Genomic DNA, 16,033 nt, shown 5'->3' on the forward strand with positions numbered 1-16,033 from the left:
GCGCAGTAGATTCACCATATATACGACCTTATTTCTAATCTCACATGGGATACGAGACATTAAGCAATTTGGAACAAGTTCACCTATAAAGACTACTACTAGACTAAAAGTTCAGCTAAATATGACGAAATAATACCTCTGAAGCTCACCCCTAAATACGCATACTGTATATAATGCTAACCTAAAAGAGAAGGCACCAAAACTATCAATTAATCAAGCTTCTGCCAAAAATACAAGGCATCATGGAACATAGTCCTGATCGAGAAATTCCATCAAAGGTTGCTCCAGCGCCTCCATTACTGCCTCCCACCCAGCATGTGTTGGGTGTGCCTCGTCCCAGTAGAACCTCTTGTCGGGATTATCACATAGGTCGTAGAGGTGCTTCCCTGAACTGCTACGCTCTCCACAGTACCCTCCCTCATAGGAACTCTCGCAACACGGGGTCAGCTTGCGCTTGAAGTCCTTGGACCGATCCGACCCTTCACCTGCATGCACAGAAAAAAAATAGAGTTACATAGACGAATTGACACATTAGAAACCAGATTTGACTTGCAACATCCACACTTACCAGGGGCGTGGTTCACGATGTCGGTGAAGGCAGAGTAGAGGTCCAGTATGTGGACGTTGTCCCTTTCTCCGATCATTTGATTTAGATACTTGTTGTGCACCGATGCGCCATAATTTCCGAGAAGATCACATGTGGTGTAGTTGTTCGAACTAGTCTGTGAAGGCATGCAACCAATGGGATGCAAGTTATTTACTAGAACCTTTCTCACACCAAGCATCTGAAGTTGCGCCACATTATCTAGGATCTCAGTCGCCACGTTTCCCATGTAAGTATCAAGCTGCATGCACGGAAAGTTAATTACTAAGGTAGAGACCGATACAATTAATTTATGATTTAATTTGTATATCTGAGTATGATCGATACTACTTACATCATCGAAGCTTGAGTAGAATCCACTATTGGCCTCGGAGCCGCTCATGTAGTCATTGCCGGAGATGGCGATGAGTGCGACCGAGTGGTGAAGCTGTCGTGTTGAGATGACATCGTCGTTGACTAGCGTCTTGAAAGCTTGAACCTGTGCAGCAAGGGTCGGCACCTTCTTTGCCGTCGACGTCACCTTGAAGACACCAGCGCCGCCAACAGCGAAGGTCATGCCAGATGAGTCGCAAGATTGGTCTGATGTGAGCTTGTACGCTGGAGGGGCTTCAGCGAGGCCCAACATCCTTGCTGCATGGACAAGGCAATAGATATGATAGATTATTTTGGATGCACATAGATGTATAATGATACATGTCATAACACACTAGCAGTACTCCCTACGGTTAAATACTATAGATTCTACACATACCAATAAAATCTGATTGCATCCGGTAGTTGGAGAAGCGTCCTGTTGGAACAGGAGCGCCAGACCAATTGGAGCTGCGATAAGAGCCGTACGGGTAGCTCCACTGCCGCGACGTCTTCTCACCGACGATGTTGGGAACGTTGCCGTTGTCGACAAAGTCGTCGCCGAAGACGAACATGCTGGACCACTGGTGATTGGAACGATGAGCCCTAGGTGTGCCTCGGGCCTCCACATCTGTCAGGATAGGTCGATCATGTCAGTACATTCGTGCATGCAGGCAGAACATGAAGAACTCGATGAGATTGAAGTAGCATACGGATAGGGAAAAGCAAGGCAGTAAGTAGTTGATAATGCACGTACCATCCAATGCAAGGAAGACGAGGAGGAGAAGGAAGACGGTCGGAAGGAGCTTCATGTTGCTCCGGCCTGCTGGCGGCCGGAGACGAAGCAGATGATGGAGAGGGTGCTGCGGATGGAGGAGGCGAGGAAGGGATGGGATAGTGGGATGGCCGGCCGGGCTATGTATTTATAGAAGGATGTACGGACGTACATCATGTGGACTTCATAACCGCTTCATTCAAATTTGCGGATCCCTCAAAATGTGGGCGTACATCATGTGGACTTCATAACCGCTTCATTCAAATTTGCGGATACCTCAAAATGTGGACTTCATAACCCTTCATGCGGATAAAAAAAAGGACCATGGAGAGCTGAAGGTCGTGTTCCACATGGAGAGCTCTCCCACCGTTCGAATGTACTCTATCTATGTTTAAATTTGCCTAGCAAGCTAATTGATCCCTCGCTTTAACCTGGACGACGATGGGACTCGTGTTTATAACTTCATTCAAAAGTCGTATCCGCTCGACCACGGAGAAAGCATATGTGCGGAGGTTGGGATGTATATGCCGCGGTTCCTTGACCTTTGACCTATTGTGGCGTTCAGAATACATATGCAGGCATGATGCTATTTTTAATTTTCAGATTTATTATATGCATGCATGCTGCATGCTATTCCAACTTCTGTTAGTCGTATAACCAAAATTATAGACTAGTATTCAGCTCATAGCCTCATAATATGCTGAAGCCAAATTAACAATTTACCAATCCCTCGTACAAATAAAAATAAAAATCAACAATGGTTTTATTCCTCGTCAGTGGTGGATGTGCAAGCTCGTGTGTTCCCCGCCTTCATTCTGGATTTGGATGCATGTTTTAGTCTCCCACGCAGCTACGTCGAAGTGGTCTTTGGGTGTTTGACATGAAATGGATCATCAGCATGGAATACAAGAAGAGAAAGACAATGATGGTCATGTCTCTCCAATCAGGCCAGAATTGGAGACGGCGACTGCAGTAAACCATGGAAAATAGCTTGCAGCTAGTAACACCTAAGCCCTCCATGCTTACTAGGTTTTTGGTACCAACAATCCTTCTTGAAAAATGCTAATGGTGGTCAACCACCACGGTGGACATTTTCAAAATACAAATGTCCACAGCATGAATTTTTTTCGAAATTTTATGTCAACACATACACATGTATACCATGTATATGCAATTTTTCATAACATTATACTTTCACACGTGGCATGCAGAAAAAAGAGAAATACATATTTCCAAAATGGGCTGGATTTTTTTTTCTTGTTGGGCCGGAATTTTGTATTTTGTTGGGCGAGAATTTTGTGCTTTTGTTGTTGGGCTGGTTTTTCTTCTTTTACAACAGCTTACAAATCACAATTTTGTAAACGAATTTTCACACGTTCATGCGGAACACATACAAGTTTCCATGGAAATGATTTGAAAACTTTTAGATGAGCTTTTTTTTTGAAAAAAATGTCCTCTGTGGTGGTCGTCCGCAAAAAGCCCGCACTCCAATCCTTCTTCTTCATATGGGTATGTGTTCTGGACCATACCATATCAAATAAAAAGTAGATGTCTTCGTGGTTAGTTATTCATCGATCATAAATGGTCTTATCAACAAAGTACAAGGAAACTCATCTATGCTAATGTACAAGTGGATAATGCATGGGTACTCAGAAGCTCACATTATTTTCAAAGGGCTCTGGAGAAGGGGCACTAGGCTAAGACACATATATTCTTCCGGATCCTCCTCCATGACATAATCAACACAAAAAATCTTCTAGGAATCCCATCCACTTAGAATGCTAAAGGCAAACATGTGAATCCAAACCAGTGACGGAGCCAGGATTCGAGTATAGGGGGGGGGAGTACGTATATTGATCTAATCTCGTTGGTAATTACTCGTGGCTTCTACTAAAATTGTTGATCGTTGGGGGGGGGGGGCAGGCCCCTGCTCGCCCCCCTGGCTCCGCCCCTGATCCAAACAATCATAGAGGTACCTCCCGATAGGATGAAATCATTTTGATGCAGAGACCAAGGAACTCATGGTGAAATCATCTTTGCCTCCTAAGACATCCCTAATAAGATTGCCTTGGACAGCATACCTGAGAAAATCCATGGGCCCTCGCACAATAGAGTTGTCTACATACAAGATAGAATATCTGGCTATTGTTCTTGCAATGCATGTGCATCAATGGCGTGTATACTTGCATTTTTTAGAATTTTCCATCAAGATTAATCAAATAGTTTGGTTCATTTGGAAGAATAGCGAAGCCATACCCCATGGCAGCATAAGGCCTTTACAAAATTGTTGGGTCTACAACATCACATTTTCTACCACAAGGCACACTGAAAAATAGTGATGTCAATTCTCTCTCATGTCATCCAACTGAATCACCAACACAGTTGCATTTTCCATTTTTCAAGTGGCATGGCTCCAAGAAATAGTGAAGGGATATGAAAGTAACCCAAAAGCACAATAGTGTATTCTACAACTAGACGTGGCTCAGTTGTAGGGGTAAATTCACTTTCACTAAGGGGATCATATGTTTCAGAGGTCGTGTCTACCTGGGAAATAATGAAAATTACAGTATCAGATAATGTGTGCGTTGCATGACAACTCAGTTGGACGACATTCAGGATCCCCATCAACTTATCGCAGGATCAAGCACCTGCTTGCCTGGCCGGGGATGAAACAACGTATTAAAGATTATGTGAAGTCATGCAAGGAATATCAGCAAGCTAAGCCTGACCATTCTCAGTACCCAGGACAATAATCTTTAATACGTTGTTTAGAGGAGAGACATGCATCATCAATTTACCTTGACAATCTACAACAATAGAGAAATGATATCAGTAACGAGCCGTTAGATAAAATCAAGTTAATAGAGCAGTAAAATTTAGAGGAGCAACATATAAAAAGGTTGAAGGTCATGTGATAATTAATTTTGTCGGCTGACCAATAACTTTTAATCCTTTTTTAGTTGTCATATCAACAGATCATATTTTGCTAACATAGCATCAACTCGTACTGCTCAGAACTCATTACCAAGTTTAATGCCATCAGTTTTATATTCCTGTCGATACTTTAGAGTGTAGCAAGAGCAACATTCTCGTTTTGATTTCCCAAGCTCTTCAAAATAATATAGGGCCAACCTATTACATATATAAAAGAAAGTAGATGAGAAAGATTTTCTAACGTAAGCAATTTAAAACCTGCAAAGAATCATGCATAACATAAACTTAATATGCAAAAAATCATGCATAACATACACTTCTTTGGTAGTTGCAGAAGTCACTGCTCTTGGTATGTGGTGGAACGGAAGACATCTATTGCTGTTCTGTTGACCTTCTTGTCATGCATGTGCCCACCATACAAATTGCATCCTACACTATGTAATAGAAGAAAAGGGTGCACACAAATCAGGGGAGCACACGATGTGTTTGAAATAATAGATGCTGCTTTTCTGTCCAAAGTGGATCTGAGGATCATCAAATTGTATGTCGCAAAATTCTAGGTTGAACACTTTTTGCTAAATAAGAAGTTGTGGTGTTATAACTTATAAGATCATTCTACATAACAAAAACAAGAGCATAACTATTTCATAAGTACAAATATTGCTCAAAGTCTGAAGGTAGGTCCTTACGTAAAAGATTCAGATTACACTGTCTTAAGAAGCATATGTATGCAATTCTGCATGCATATATCAAGAATTGAGCTACTTTTGTTTAACACACAATTACAAAAAGAATATCAAAGCATGAAGTTTGGTCCTTGAGTAAAATAAAAATTCTACTGCATGATATTTCAGAAGCATATGTGGGCATACATATATGAAGAACAAGAAAAGAGCTGTTTATGTTTAATACAAACTGCAAAATACCTCGAAGCCTGAAGCTAGATATGTAGTATGCTATTTTTCAGAATGCGTCAAAATAGCTTACATCTATCGGAGCTAATAGACTTGACCTCGTCCCCCTCGGTTCGCATCTGCCTCCACTTCCAATCCGATCATGGGACACGACAATTCTAGCATTAGTACTGTAATTTGCATGACATGAGGAAAGGAGTGCAGCTGTCACTGTCAGATGCTTACTGCAGATGTGTACTTGTTGGCCTACTAAGAAGAGGAGGGCCAAAAGGAGACGACAATGCAGGGGAGGGTCCTTCGCTTCTGTGGGGAGAGCCGGAGAGAGAATAAATCGGCCACTGGGGAGAAGATCTGCAAGGAGCGCGCTGGGACAATTATCCACCCACCACTCCGACTATAAGCTCGATCGAGGTAATTAATCATGGATTCATAGTTACATTCAGGAAGATTCATTGAGTTACCTGCACGTCCTGCACATTGACACTGAGGTGCTCGGCGATGAGGAATCTGAACTTGGAGGAGTGAAGGTTGGTGAGGGAGCCAATCACGCGGCACACGGGGGACTCAGATATCTTCCATGCGAGGTTGGTGAGCACGTCAATGGGTTGGGGACAACGATCTGCGTTGCCTCCGTGGAGTGCTTGATGACGCTGCTACTGGAGGCACGACCGACCAGTACAGGGCGAAGTTCCTCTGCAGCAACGACATGCAGAGGGCTCGCCCGCGGCGCAACTACGTGGAGAGAGTGTGGTGACAGACGACTCTGCTAGGTGGAGAGAGAGATGGCGCGTCAAGGAGGAATGTGAACTTTGCGGCGGCGGCGGGGTTCGTGATGAGTGGAGGCGTCGATGGGGAAGATGGAACCGTGCGCGTGGTGGTCAAGTAGATGAGGGGCAGATTTTGTGGAACAACCGAGCAGTTTCAGTTTTTTTAATTAGATGGAGGGGAATCATTGACGTGGGAAAATCGAGGGAAATAAGAGAAAAAATGGCGGGACTGAATTCCTCTGACTTTTTTTACAAACTTGTAAACTAATTGACATGTGAGTCTCAGAAAAACGTATTAACATGCTAAGAGAAAGGAAAATGTGAGGAAAAATATTCAAAGGTAAATAGGAGAGCGAGAAAAAAAGTTCTGGATGCTTCTAGTTAAAACTAAAATTATTTTAAATTATTTACTAACTGTTTAAATTATTGTATTATTACAAGTAATTTCAAAATTTAAAGAATTGCTCAAATGAAGAGAAAAATAAATACAACTAACTTGAGAAATGTAAATAAGATAGATAAATACTCCCTCCGTCCCAAAATAAGTGTCTCAGCTTTGTACTAACTTTAGTACAAAGTTGTATTAAAGTTGAGACCACTAGTAGAAAAAGGGTCAAACGTGAAGCACATTAGTGCCGGTTTGAATTTGAGCCGGCATTAATGTGTGCATTATTGCCGCTTTCAACGGCTAGCCGGCCGCTCTCATTAGTACCGGTTCGTGGCGAACCTTTAGCACCGGTTCGTGGCGAACCTTTAGCACCGGTTCGTGCCCCGAACCGGTACTAAAGTGAGTGGTGGCAGGATGTTGTCAGTCCGGGGCCCCTCCAGCACCTTTAGTACCGGGTCGTATCACGAACCGGTACTAAAGGTCGTCCTACATAGACCCTTCGTCCACCCGAGCTCGCTCTGTTCTTCCCCTTTCCCCTCTCCCCCCTGTTCTTTTCCATCTTCCTCTCAAGCTCATCACACATTTTGCCCAAAATTTGTCAAGATTTGAAGGCCCACATCCATTCAAATGATCACAAAGGTTACCAACTTTGTCATTTCATCTCTCATTGCTAGATTAGCTCATGCAATGCTTTATATAGTGATTGATTTTTGAGTTTAGTAATTTGGGAGGAATTATATATATGTGCTACTATTTGATTTATATGCAATTTGAGGTCAAAAATAACACTTAGTTTGCATATGTAGGTGTGGTTTACTTAGTACCTTCTAAATCTCCGTCGTAACCACCGTCGATTGCTCGCAACGTCCCGTCGCCGGCACCACCTTGTGGTGAGCCTCTTGTTCATGAAGTTTTATATATAAAATTGATGTTTGTGTGATTTGGATATATAGTTACTTGTATAATTATCTTACCCATACGTTGTTTGTTATACATAGTGCCATGGTTTTGATATCTGTCCCCGTCGGCCCTCGTCCGGGTTATGATTCGGATGTGGTATATTCTCTTTTAAAACTATTCATTGCATTTCGTGTTTATGACAAATTATGCCCATAAAGTTGACATAGATATTTGTATGTAGGAGGTAGTTGAACCGGAAATTCCAACCGACCCTATTGTCGAGAGGTTAAATTTAGATGAAAGAGAAAACGAGGATTTGAAGGAAAAATTGAAAAGAATTAAGGGGGAGAAAATGGAATTGGAGTTGCATGTTGCCGATGTCGTTGATGATCACAAGATTAAGATGGAGAAAATGCGCTTGAAGATTAGAAAGATTAGAAAATATGCCATTCATAGTGAGGCTTGGTATCATTATGCTGTTGGATCAATTGTTACCTTAGTTGCGATCTTGATCACATTTGTTGTTGCATTTAAATTCTTTAGCTAGAGAGTTATTTGTTTGTTGCATTTAAGTGTTGTATGATCTTCATGTATGAACTTTATGTATTGTATTAATTTGGTGTTTTCAGTGATGTGTATTGAAGATGAGCCGACAATGGATGTACGATGACCGATGTTGTCCCGAGTTCATTAATGGCGTGCGTACTTTTCTGCTTGCGGCTGAGGCAACCAAGCGGGCGGATGGTTTTATGCCTTGTCCATGTGCTGGCTGTAAGAATGGTCACAATTACTCTACGTCAAGAACCATTCACTTCCACCTGTTTGAGTCTGGTTTCATGCCCCACTATAATGTTTGGACCAAGCATGGAGAAATAAGGGTTATGATGGAAGACAATGAAGAAGAAGAGGAGGACGACAGCTATCCTGGCCATGGGTTCCCTGAATACGGTGATACAACAATGAGGGAAGAAGCTGAGCCGGTAATGCGGGAAGAAGCTGAGCCGGCAATGCAGGAAGAAGCTAAAGAAGAGGCATCGGATGAGCCCGTTGATGATCTAGGTCGGGCCATTGCCGATGCAAAGAGAAACTGCGCAAGTGATTTGAAGAAGAAGTTGCAGCGCATGTTAGAGGATCACAAAAAAATTGTTGTACCCGAATTGCGTAGGTGACAAGAAAAAGCTGGGCACCACACTAGAATTGCTACAATGGAAGGCAGAGAATGGTGTATCTGACAAGGGATTTGGAAAGTTGCTGGTAATGATAAAGAATATGCTTTCAAAGGACAACGAATTGCCCGAGAGTATGTACGAAGCAAAGAAGGCTGTCTGCCCTCTAGGGTTAGAGGTGCAGAAGATACATGCATGCCTTAATGATTGCATCCTCTACCGCGGTGAGTATGAGGATTTGAACGCTTGCCCAGTATGCGGTGCATTGCGCTATAAGATCAGCCGCAATGACCATGGTGATGTCGAGGGCGAGCGCCCCAGGAAGAAGATTCCTGCCAAGGTGATGTGGTATGCTCCTATAATACCACGGTTGAAACGTTTGTTCCAAAACAAAGAGCATGCCAAGGCGATGCGATGGCACAGAGAAGACCGTAAGAAAGACAGAAAGTTGAGAGTACCCGCTGACGGGTCGCAGTGGAGAAAAATCGAAAGAAAGTACGGGAAGGAGTTTGCAGATGATGCAAGGAACGTATGGTTTGGTCTAAGCGCAGATGGCATTAATCCTTTTGGGGAGCAGAGCAGCAACCATAGCACCTGGCATGTGACTCTATATTTTTATAACCTTCCTCCTTGGTTGTGCATGAAGCGGAAGTTCATTATGATGCCAGTGCTCATCCAAGGCCCTAAGCAACCCGGCAACGACATTGATGTGTACCTAAGGCTATTAGTTGAAGAACTCTTACAACCATGGAATGGAACAGGTGTACGTGCGTGGGATGAGCACATGGGGGAAGAATTTGACCTAAAGGCGTTGCTGTTCGTGACCATCAATGATTGGCCTGCTCTCAGTAACCTTTCAGGACAGACAAACAAGGGATACCGCGCATGCACGCACTGTTTGGATGATACCGACAATATATATTTGGCTAATTGTAAGAAGAATGTGTACCTGGGACATCGTCGATTTCTTCCGAGCAGGCATCCCGTAAGAAAGAAAGGCAAGCATTTCAAAGGTGAGGCGGATCACCGGACGAAGCCTCGCCACCGTACTGGTGCTGATGTACATGATATGGTCAAGAATTTGAAGGTGGTCTTTGGAAAGGGTCCTGGTGGACAACCTGTTCCGAATGACGCTGACGGCCGCGCACCCATATGGAAGAAGAAATCTATATTTTGGGACTTGCCCTATTGGAAAGACCTAGAGGTCCGCTCCACAATCGACGTGATGCACGTGACGAAGAATCTTTGTGTGACCCTGCTTGGCTTCTTGGGCGTGTATGGAAAGACAAAAGATACACCTGAGGCACGGGAGGACCAGCAACGTATGCACAGAAAAGACGACATACATCAGGGTCATGCAAGCTACGCTCTTACCAAAAAAGAGAAGCAAATCTTCTTTGAATGCCTTCTCAGTATTAAGGTACCGTCTGGCTTCTCGTCGAATATAAAGGGAATAATGAACATGGCAGAGAAAAATTTCGAGAACCTAAAGTCTCATGACTGCCACGTGATTATGACGCAACTGCTTCCGGTTGCATTGAGGGGGCTTCTACCGGAAAACATTCGATTAGCCATTGTGAAGCTATGTGCATTCCTCAATGCAATCTCTCAGAAGGTAATCAATCCAGAAATCATACCAAGGTTAGAGAATGATTTGGTGCAATGTCTTGTCAGTTTCGAGTTGGTGTTCCCACCATCATTCTTCAACATCATGACGTACGTTCTAGTTCACCTATGTGAAGAGATTAACGTTTTTGGTCCTGTATTTCTACACAATATGTTCCCCTTTGAGAGGTTCATGGGAGTCCTAAAGAAATATGTTCATAACCGTGCTAGGCCAGAAGGAAGCATCTCCAAGGGCCATGAAAATGAGGAGGTCATTGAGTTTTGTACTGACTTTATTCCTGACCTTAAGCCGATTGGTGTTCCTGAATCGCGGCATAAGGGCAGACTGGATGGAAAAAGCACTCTAGGAGGGGAACAAATAATATGTATGGACGGACATTCTCTCCCTGAAGCACACTACACAGTTCTACAGAATTTCTCCTTGGTGGCTCCGTATATGGATGAACACAAGAATTTGCTACGCTCCAAACACCCGGAGCGGTCTGATAACTGGATTACATGTGAACAAACCAGGAGTTTCGCCAGCTGGTTGCAGACACGTACCATGCATGACGCCTCTATTGAAGATGACCTGTACTTGCTGTCCCAGTTATCATCTTCGAATATAATGACTTTCAAAGGGTACGAGATAAATGGTAATACATTTTACATGATCGCCCAAGATAAGAAGAGCACCAACCAAAACAGTGGTGTCCGCTTTGATGCAGAAACCAAGACGGGAAAGGAAACATATTATGGTTATATACAGGACATATGGGAACTTGACTATCGACGTGGTTTGAAGGTCCCTTTGTTTCGGTGCAAATGGGTCAATATGACACGAGGCGGGGTAACGGAAGACCTGCAGTACGGAATGACAACAGTGGATCTCAACAATCTTGCGTATGCAGACGAACCATTCGTCCTAGCCAATGATGTGGCACAAGTTTTCTATGTGAAGGACATGTCTACCAAGCCGAGAAAAAGAAAAGATAAGGAAGCGAATGCATTGTACGATGAGCCAAAGCGGCACATAGTTCTTTCTGGGAAGAGAAACATCGTGGGAGTGGATGACAAGACAGACATGTCAGGAGATTATGAAAATTTTGATGAAATTGCTCCATTCACAATGAATATTGACCCGAGCATCCAGTTAAATGATGAAGATTTTTCATGGCTACCGCGCAAAGGGACACACGCGAAGAAAAAGTTTCACACCCAAAGATCTGGGATGTGATCGGCTTCACTATCATCACTTTCTTCTGTGTTTCACACCCAGGAGGGAATCTCTGTAATAGTTAGGGTAGCTAGTTATGTGTTTTGGCATTTGAAACGCGAAGAAATTTTATGTGCAAGCAAATTCTTTCATGCATTTATTGATTTTTTCAGCTAAATGACCCTGAAATTGAAAAGCATTTCAAATAAACTCAGAAAAGGATGAAAGTTGGCATGGTATCATAATTTCACCCACATGGCATGTGCAAAAAAGTAGAGAGGGTTACCGTAAAAACTGGATGCACTTCGTGTACAAAATGGACAATCTTTTTCGAAGTATCAGGGTTTCGGACGAAAACTCATCCGTTACAAAGGCATTTCATTTTTTAGATAACCTAAGCATTACCAAATTGAATATAATGATAAAACACACTAATATTAAACATAAGAAAAAAGAATCACTGAAAAATCTATTTTCAAAGTTAAGTTATTCACAAACTAGTGATTCACACAAATTTCAAATAATTCAAAATTTAAACTATTCAAATTTGTAAACTACCGGTACTAACAGAAGTTTGTAATTTTTTGTACCTAAAGCAAAAATATTCACAAACAAACTGTAAATAAAGCAAAAAACAACTCTAAAATAAATAAAGCAAAAATAAATAAAGCAAAAAAATAAGAAAAAAAGCCCACCTACTAGGCCACAGCGGCCTGCATACGACTAGAAACCCAAATTCTAGTTGGGCCAGGATGCAGGCCCGCTAGCCCAGTAGGCCCAACAGGGCATCGCAGAAGAGGTAGGCTCAGAAGGCCTGCTTAAGAGAGGAGCTCGAGACAGCAGCGACGGCGGGGCTTATAAGCAGGTAGTAGTGCCCCTCGGCTAGCGAGGTGGGACTACACTTCTACGCCCCTTGCCTGGCAGCGCACACCCTTTAGTACCGGGTCGTGGCTCCAACCGGTACTAAAGGGGGGCCTTTAGTACCGGTTGGTGCCACGACCCGGTACTAACGTGGGTGCGGTTCCGCCGCTTCGCCTGGCCAAAACAGACCTTTAGTACCGGTTGGTGGCTCCAACCGATACTAAAGGTGGGTTCTATATAAGAAACATTTCGAAAAAATTCAGTTTCTCATCTCACTTCTCTCTGCCGCCGCCCCGTCCCGCGCCGTCGCCGCCCCTGTCGCGCCGTCCCCGTCGACTCCGCGCCATCCCCGTCGACTCCGCGACGCCCGCGTCCTCGTCGCATCGTCCCCGTCGACTCCGCGGCGCCCCCATCGCCGTCCCCTCGCCTCGCCGCCGTCGCCTTGGATTGCGACCTCGCCTCACCGTCGCCGTCGCCTCGACCTCGCCCGCGCACGCTGTGAGCCCCTCCCCCGGCCCCTCTCATCCCTCCAATCGACCAAAGCCACCGCGCGCCGACGCCGGCCATAGCGCACACACGCGCGCGCACACACACACACTACATGCACACACACACACACACTACACGCGCACACACACACACAATTTTTCTGTTTTTAGCTTTTAGTTTTTTCTGTTTTTGATACAAAGTTTTAGATGAATTAATTAATTAGATTAGATTAATATCAAATAGTATATAGAAATGTTAGTTATAATATATATAGTGTCAAAGTTTTTTTCTGTTTTTATACAAATGTTATAGAAATGTTAGTTATATAAAAATGTTAGAAATTTTGGAAAATGTTAGTTTTAGCTAGATGAATTAGATTAATTTCAAATTGTTAGACGATGATCGATGTTTTTTAGTTATTTATATTTTTAGTTATAAAATTTAGAATTTGCATATATGAAATCACAACCCATCATTTAAAAAATGTTAGTTTACTTTTGCGGCATATAGTATTTGTTGTCGACGATGTCCGGCCCCCATCCTCGCCGTCGACCCGTTCGCGACGACGTCCTACTTCAGAGGACCCATGTCCGGGACTGGGCTCCGCCGGGCTGGCACTGGAAGGTGCTACCTTCAGGGGCGTGACGCTTGGTGAGGAACCTGGCCCCGGGTCCCGTCATCGACCCTCATCTCCTTTGGTGGCGTTCGCGTGGGCCACTTTCGGTGCGGAGGGAGCCGGCCCCGCCGGAGGTGGTACGTCGCCATGTCAGGGAGGAGGACGAGCATGTCCATCGCTACATGGCTGCTATAGACGTCAGGTTCTCCAATACCTGGCAGGTTCTTTTGTGAGATCACCTGAGCTATGATCCAGTGATGGTTCCTTCTCTTTGGGCGTCCACCGCCCGCACCTCAGGAACCGCGAGTGGCCTAGATTACTCTATAGTATTCGATCTTTATTAGCTTGCTAGCTAGCTAGCTAGTGATGTATTCGATACTATATCTATTATTCGAGACGATGTACTCGAGATCATATCTATTATTCGAGACGATGTATTCGAGATTATATCTATTATTAGAGACGATGTATTCCAGATTATATTCAATGATGCTTATTATGTACTATGATTGATTCAGTTTTTCCTTATTAATTGATTGCATCCATGCATTGTAATTTGAATATATTTCTTTTGGATTTGTTAAACAAAACCTATGGCGGACAATACCGGCAGAGAGGGAGAAGAGGCCCTGTTCAATATCATACGCAATCCTCGCGGGCCAGATGATGATCAGAATGAAGAAGATTATGACGGCTCTGAATATCTGAACAACACCGGGGAGGGTGATATGATATTCAATCGCGACGACTGAATTAATGAAGTCATGAACTATGAACATGACAAAGAAAATGTTGATCTTGAAACAACAAAGACCGGCGAGGTATATATATTTATAGCAGGCATTTGGTGATCATCACATGTTTAAAATGACTTGAAGATATATTAACGAATCGATCTTTCTTCTTTCAGCCATCCGGATCGAGCAAATCTTCAGGCAACAGGAAACGAGGCCCGAAAAAAAGTTGAAGGAGGGCGTAAAGTACAATATCGAGGCCATCAAACCTAATGGCGAACCATTAGCGCCTAAGAAGATTGCGGACAAGTTCATTCGTCAGTGCGGAGTTCTTGTGAAGGACCAACTCCCGATCTCCCTTCAAGAATGGAGAGAGCCAGCAAAGCCACGTCCAGGAGTTACTTTTGTCGATGACAGACAAAAACTTCTGCTTTGGGAAATGCTCATGGAACATTTCACCCTACCAGATCATTTCACAGATGCAGATGTGGAGAAAGTCAAGGACGCTGCTCTTAGGAAGATGGCGGTTGCATTCAAGAACCACAAGATTCGTGAATTGGCCAAGTACGTCAAGGGAGGGAGGAAGACTCTAGTATTCGAGGGAACACTAGAGAAGCAAAGTGCTCATTGGGACGATTTCATGAAATTCAAGGATTTGGAATTATCTAAGGAACGGTCGAGAATAAACAAGGCCAATGCCGCAAAAAAGGATAATTTCCATAAGCTGGGGCCAGGTGGCTATGCGGTGGGAATGCCTAAGTGGGATAAGTCTGAGAAAGAGATGCTGGATGCAGGTGTCACTCCAGAAACATTGAGCTGGCCCCCCAGGTGTAGGACTTGGTTCTATGCGCATGGGGGGGAGTTGGACCCGAAGACAGGCAAAGTTTCGAAGAAGGCATGTTTGGACGGAGCCGAAGATAAGCTACTTGTTGCAATATAAGAGGCTCGATCGGGGGTGTTTGAGCCCAACAGAGAGAACGGCGAGCTTATGCGTGCCCTGGGAAATCCTGAACACCCGAGAAGAACACGAGGCATGGGCGCTATGCCGTGGTATGAGGGGTTTTCGGACTGGAACGCCGACTACAGAACCCGTGCGAGAAAGAAGATTGCGGAGGAGAAGAAGAGGAAGATGGAGGAGGAGCAGAGGAAGCTAGACTATGAACGCCTTCAAGGCCTAGAATCAGCGCACGTGGACTTGGCAGTCAAATTCCAGCGGCAGCAGGAGCAGATCGACTCACTTAGCCAGCAAAGGGGGTCTCAGCAGCTAGCGGATGATCCACCATTGGATAGCACCGTCCCATCCATGCCGAGAAGCAGCGTAGGTTCCGCCCCGGGCGACGCATTGCTGGATAGCTACCCAGTGGATGACATCATGGAGAACACTAACTACGAGCTACACTTCAAAATGAAGAACATATCCATGAAGGTGGCGGACGCCCTTACTTCTACAAATCCCCCCGAGGCAACCTTCCATTGCAACCCGATTCCAGCGGGCCATGCTTGTGTCTTGGTTGATGAGGTGGTGGACCAATATTCGGGGCTAGAGCTTGACATTCCTAGAGGTGACGATGATCACACACTGGGAGAGGCCAACCATCGTATCATCCTATGAAGAAAGGATTGCATCATCTTTCGAAGCCCACCGACACCGCGTCATCCGACTCCTCGTCAAAGTCCGCCACCGAGTCAGCAGACTCCCGCTCCTCCAAGTCC

At 44.2% G+C, this 16,033-nt stretch overlaps 1 protein-coding gene across 1 annotated transcript; it reads right to left on the reverse strand.

Annotated features, from left to right (window-relative positions):
- Window positions 1–240: 240 nt before the first annotated feature.
- Window positions 241–1,767, reverse strand: LOC119332263 (GDSL esterase/lipase At5g03610-like). Its single transcript, XM_037605445.1, has 6 exons — window positions 1,713–1,767; window positions 1,356–1,586; window positions 939–1,234; window positions 768–845; window positions 569–722; window positions 241–485 (listed from the first exon to the last, which is right to left on the reverse strand). Exons 1-6 carry the CDS (start codon window positions 1,765–1,767, stop codon window positions 241–243), a joined length of 1,059 nt encoding a protein of 352 aa, XP_037461342.1.
- Window positions 1,768–16,033: the final 14,266 nt, after the last annotated feature.

The sequence above is a fragment of the Triticum dicoccoides genome, chromosome 7A (genome assembly GCF_002162155.2).
Source record: "Triticum dicoccoides isolate Atlit2015 ecotype Zavitan chromosome 7A, WEW_v2.0, whole genome shotgun sequence".
Lineage (NCBI taxonomy): Eukaryota > Viridiplantae > Streptophyta > Magnoliopsida > Poales > Poaceae > Triticum > Triticum dicoccoides.

Coding starts and splice junctions, on each gene's coding strand:
- LOC119332263 (XM_037605445.1), bottom strand. CDS start 1,767: ATGAAGCTCCTTCCGACCGTCTTCCTTCTCCTCCTCGTCTTCCTTGCA. Junction 1,235..1,355: donor GATGCAATCAGATTTTATTG/GTATGTGTAGAA, acceptor TTGTCCATGCAG/CAAGGATGTTGGGCCTCGCT. Junction 723..767: donor AGATGCTTGGTGTGAGAAAG/GTTCTAGTAAAT, acceptor ATGCCTTCACAG/ACTAGTTCGAACAACTACAC.